Here is a 2,506-nt window from a genome sequence, read left to right as displayed (position 1 = left end):
TTTTATTTTATTTATTTGTTTTGTGACCTGTTTTCTGGGTTAATATTTGTATGTATGTATATGCTACTTTAATGTACATTTTATTTATTTATATTCAAAAAATTTTATTATTTTATTAAATTTTTTTATATTATGTATATGTTACTTTAATGCACATTTTATTTTTATAAAAACGTTTTGTTTTGTGTTGTTTTGTTTTGCAGTAAAATATGACCTGCATGTTTTCTGGGTTAATATTTATATGTATAATATTATGTATATGTTACTATAATGCACATTTTATTTTTATTAAAAAATGTTGTTTTGTTTTGTTTTGTAGTAAAATGTGACCTGCATGTTTTCTGTGTTCAGGTGAGTAAATGAATGCGCACCTTGGCGAGGAAGGTTCCGGTGATGAAGATCTCCATGGCGGTGGTGATGAGGAGCTGGATGATGAGCAGGACAATGGCAGACGGACATTCCTCCGTGATGCAGCGGTATCCATATCCGATGGTGGTCTGAGTCTCCAGCGAGAAGAGAAAGGCTGCGGTCAGCGTTTGCATCTGCATCACACACACACTGTGGTTTGCTGGAGGATCAAACTCTACGGAAGAAACACAAACATCAGACACAAACTGCTGCATACAAACAAGCACATGGATGTAATAGGGGTTTTATTTTATTGGATGGACTGTGGCTTACTGTATCACAGATAATATAATCTTTATAATAATCTTTAGATGTAGCAAAAATATTTTATTTAATTATTTATTATTTCATTTAATTATTGAATACATCATCATTTAATAATTTCATTATTAATTTTAATTATTTCATATTTACTTATATTTACATTGTTTTGTCCTTTATTTTTCATTTATATGCATCTTGCCTCCATTCTGAGGAAACATTCTTTTGATCAGAGATTTCGCTTTTAAAACTCAGGAGACTTAATGGAGTTGTCATTTGTTTCATTTAAGTATTAACCTGGTCTCCTAACATTTGTTAGAAGTAATAAAAGTGAGAAAAATCATTTAGATTTTGATGAAAGATTAGGTCAAAATAAACATTATTTCTTTATAAAAACATGTATGGAATATCAGGGCTATTATTGTTAACTAAAACTATAAAAAATAAAATTGTTGTTACTTGAAATAAAATACATTTTAACTGAAATAATATACAAAAATTTACTTATTTTGTATCAGCTAGTTACCAAGGCAACATCTGTCATTTCTCATCAACTTGAAGTACTAAAATAACTAAAAATTAAAAAACACAAAAATGACAAAAACTATATAAACTTAATAAAAAACAAAAAAAAAAAGACAAAAACACAACAAAATTACTAAAACTTTAACTAAAATGAAAATATAAAAATAAAAAATAATTTCAGTTATTAATAAAAACTATAATAGTATACTAGTTATAATAAAATAAGAGTGTCATGCAAGAATCATTCACAATAAGTCCAGAACATGAATTAAGAAAGTCATTTTATGTTGATTTTAACTCTGCTTCCAGCTCTTACCGAGCAGGTCTCCATGCACCAAAGCCAGCAGGTACCACAGCAGTCCAAAGGTAAACCAGGTTCCCACAAACGTGGCGCTGAACAGAACCAGTTTGTACCTCCACTGCATGTCCACAAAGGTGGTCCAGGGGTCACGCAGGTACAAAGTGCCACGCCCACTCACGTGCTCGATGCGGACGTTGCTCCGCCCATCCTTGGATAGCACCCGCCTCCGGTGCGCCACCTGACTCCCATGCCCCACCCCCCCGAGCAGAGGCTTTAGGACGTCTGTCTGCGTGTGAGAGTGGCACACCTTCTGAGGGGTGGGGTCGTTAGAAGAAAGGGGTGTGGCCGACGTCATCTAGAGGAGAAACAAGCGGCGAAAGACAATGTGGTTGATGCTCATGACACAAAACAGTGAAGTTATATTTATGCATTTCGCAGATGCTTTAATCCAAAGCACTGCATTCATTTGTTTTTACTTTAAGGTAAGATACCACAGGTGAATAGGGTAAAAAACGTAACTAATCAATATCATCATACTTGCCCAGTTGATTTGATTGCAGTAAAATTTGCAAACATTTTTTTTTTGTATGGTAAGTTTAAATATGCAAATGATACATTATCTAATTAAATATGCACACATTTCCATACATTTCCAGAACAGAAATCTGAACATATTAGAGTTGACATATTAGAGTTTTTACTGAGGGGATTTTGGATTTCTCGTTTTATCTCTCCATAAATCAGAAAATACTCAGAAAATATTTTCACCATTTGTCTATGAATAAACCCCTCAGTAAAACCCTTCAGAATATAGATAGGAATTAAATTGTAAGTTCCCTTTCATGGGAACTTCGAACTGCGTCCTCTAGGGGTCGCTATGGAGAACGCCTCGTCGTGACCCGTGTCTGAAGCATACATTGAAAAAACACCAACACGTTAGCCGGCGACAGCCATGACGTCACTACCGGTGCGACTATAGTATAAATAGGCGCCGGGAGCACACAACATTCT

General features: G+C 34.3%; 1 protein-coding gene across 1 annotated transcript in view; it reads right to left on the bottom strand.

Moving 5' to 3' along the window:
• Nucleotides 1-1,850, bottom strand: part of LOC107684569 (ATP-sensitive inward rectifier potassium channel 10-like) — a 5,216-nt gene extending 3,366 nt beyond the window's left edge. Inside the window, exons 1-2 of the mRNA XM_016480858.1 lie at nt 1,511-1,850; nt 372-583 (exon numbers count right to left, since the gene is read on the bottom strand). Of these exons, the coding sequence (XP_016336344.1) occupies nt 372-583; nt 1,511-1,850 (552 nt within the window). The remainder of the gene's footprint in view (nt 1-371; nt 584-1,510) is intronic.
• Between the last annotated feature and the right edge of the window lie 656 nt (nt 1,851-2,506).

Source organism: Sinocyclocheilus anshuiensis, unplaced genomic scaffold (genome assembly GCF_001515605.1).
Source record: "Sinocyclocheilus anshuiensis isolate Anshui unplaced genomic scaffold, SAMN03320099.WGS_v1.1 scaffold533, whole genome shotgun sequence".
Classification (NCBI taxonomy): Eukaryota; Metazoa; Chordata; class Actinopteri; order Cypriniformes; family Cyprinidae; genus Sinocyclocheilus; species Sinocyclocheilus anshuiensis.
Note: the sequence above shows the minus strand (reverse complement) of the source record. Positions and strands in the feature narration are given on the sequence as shown.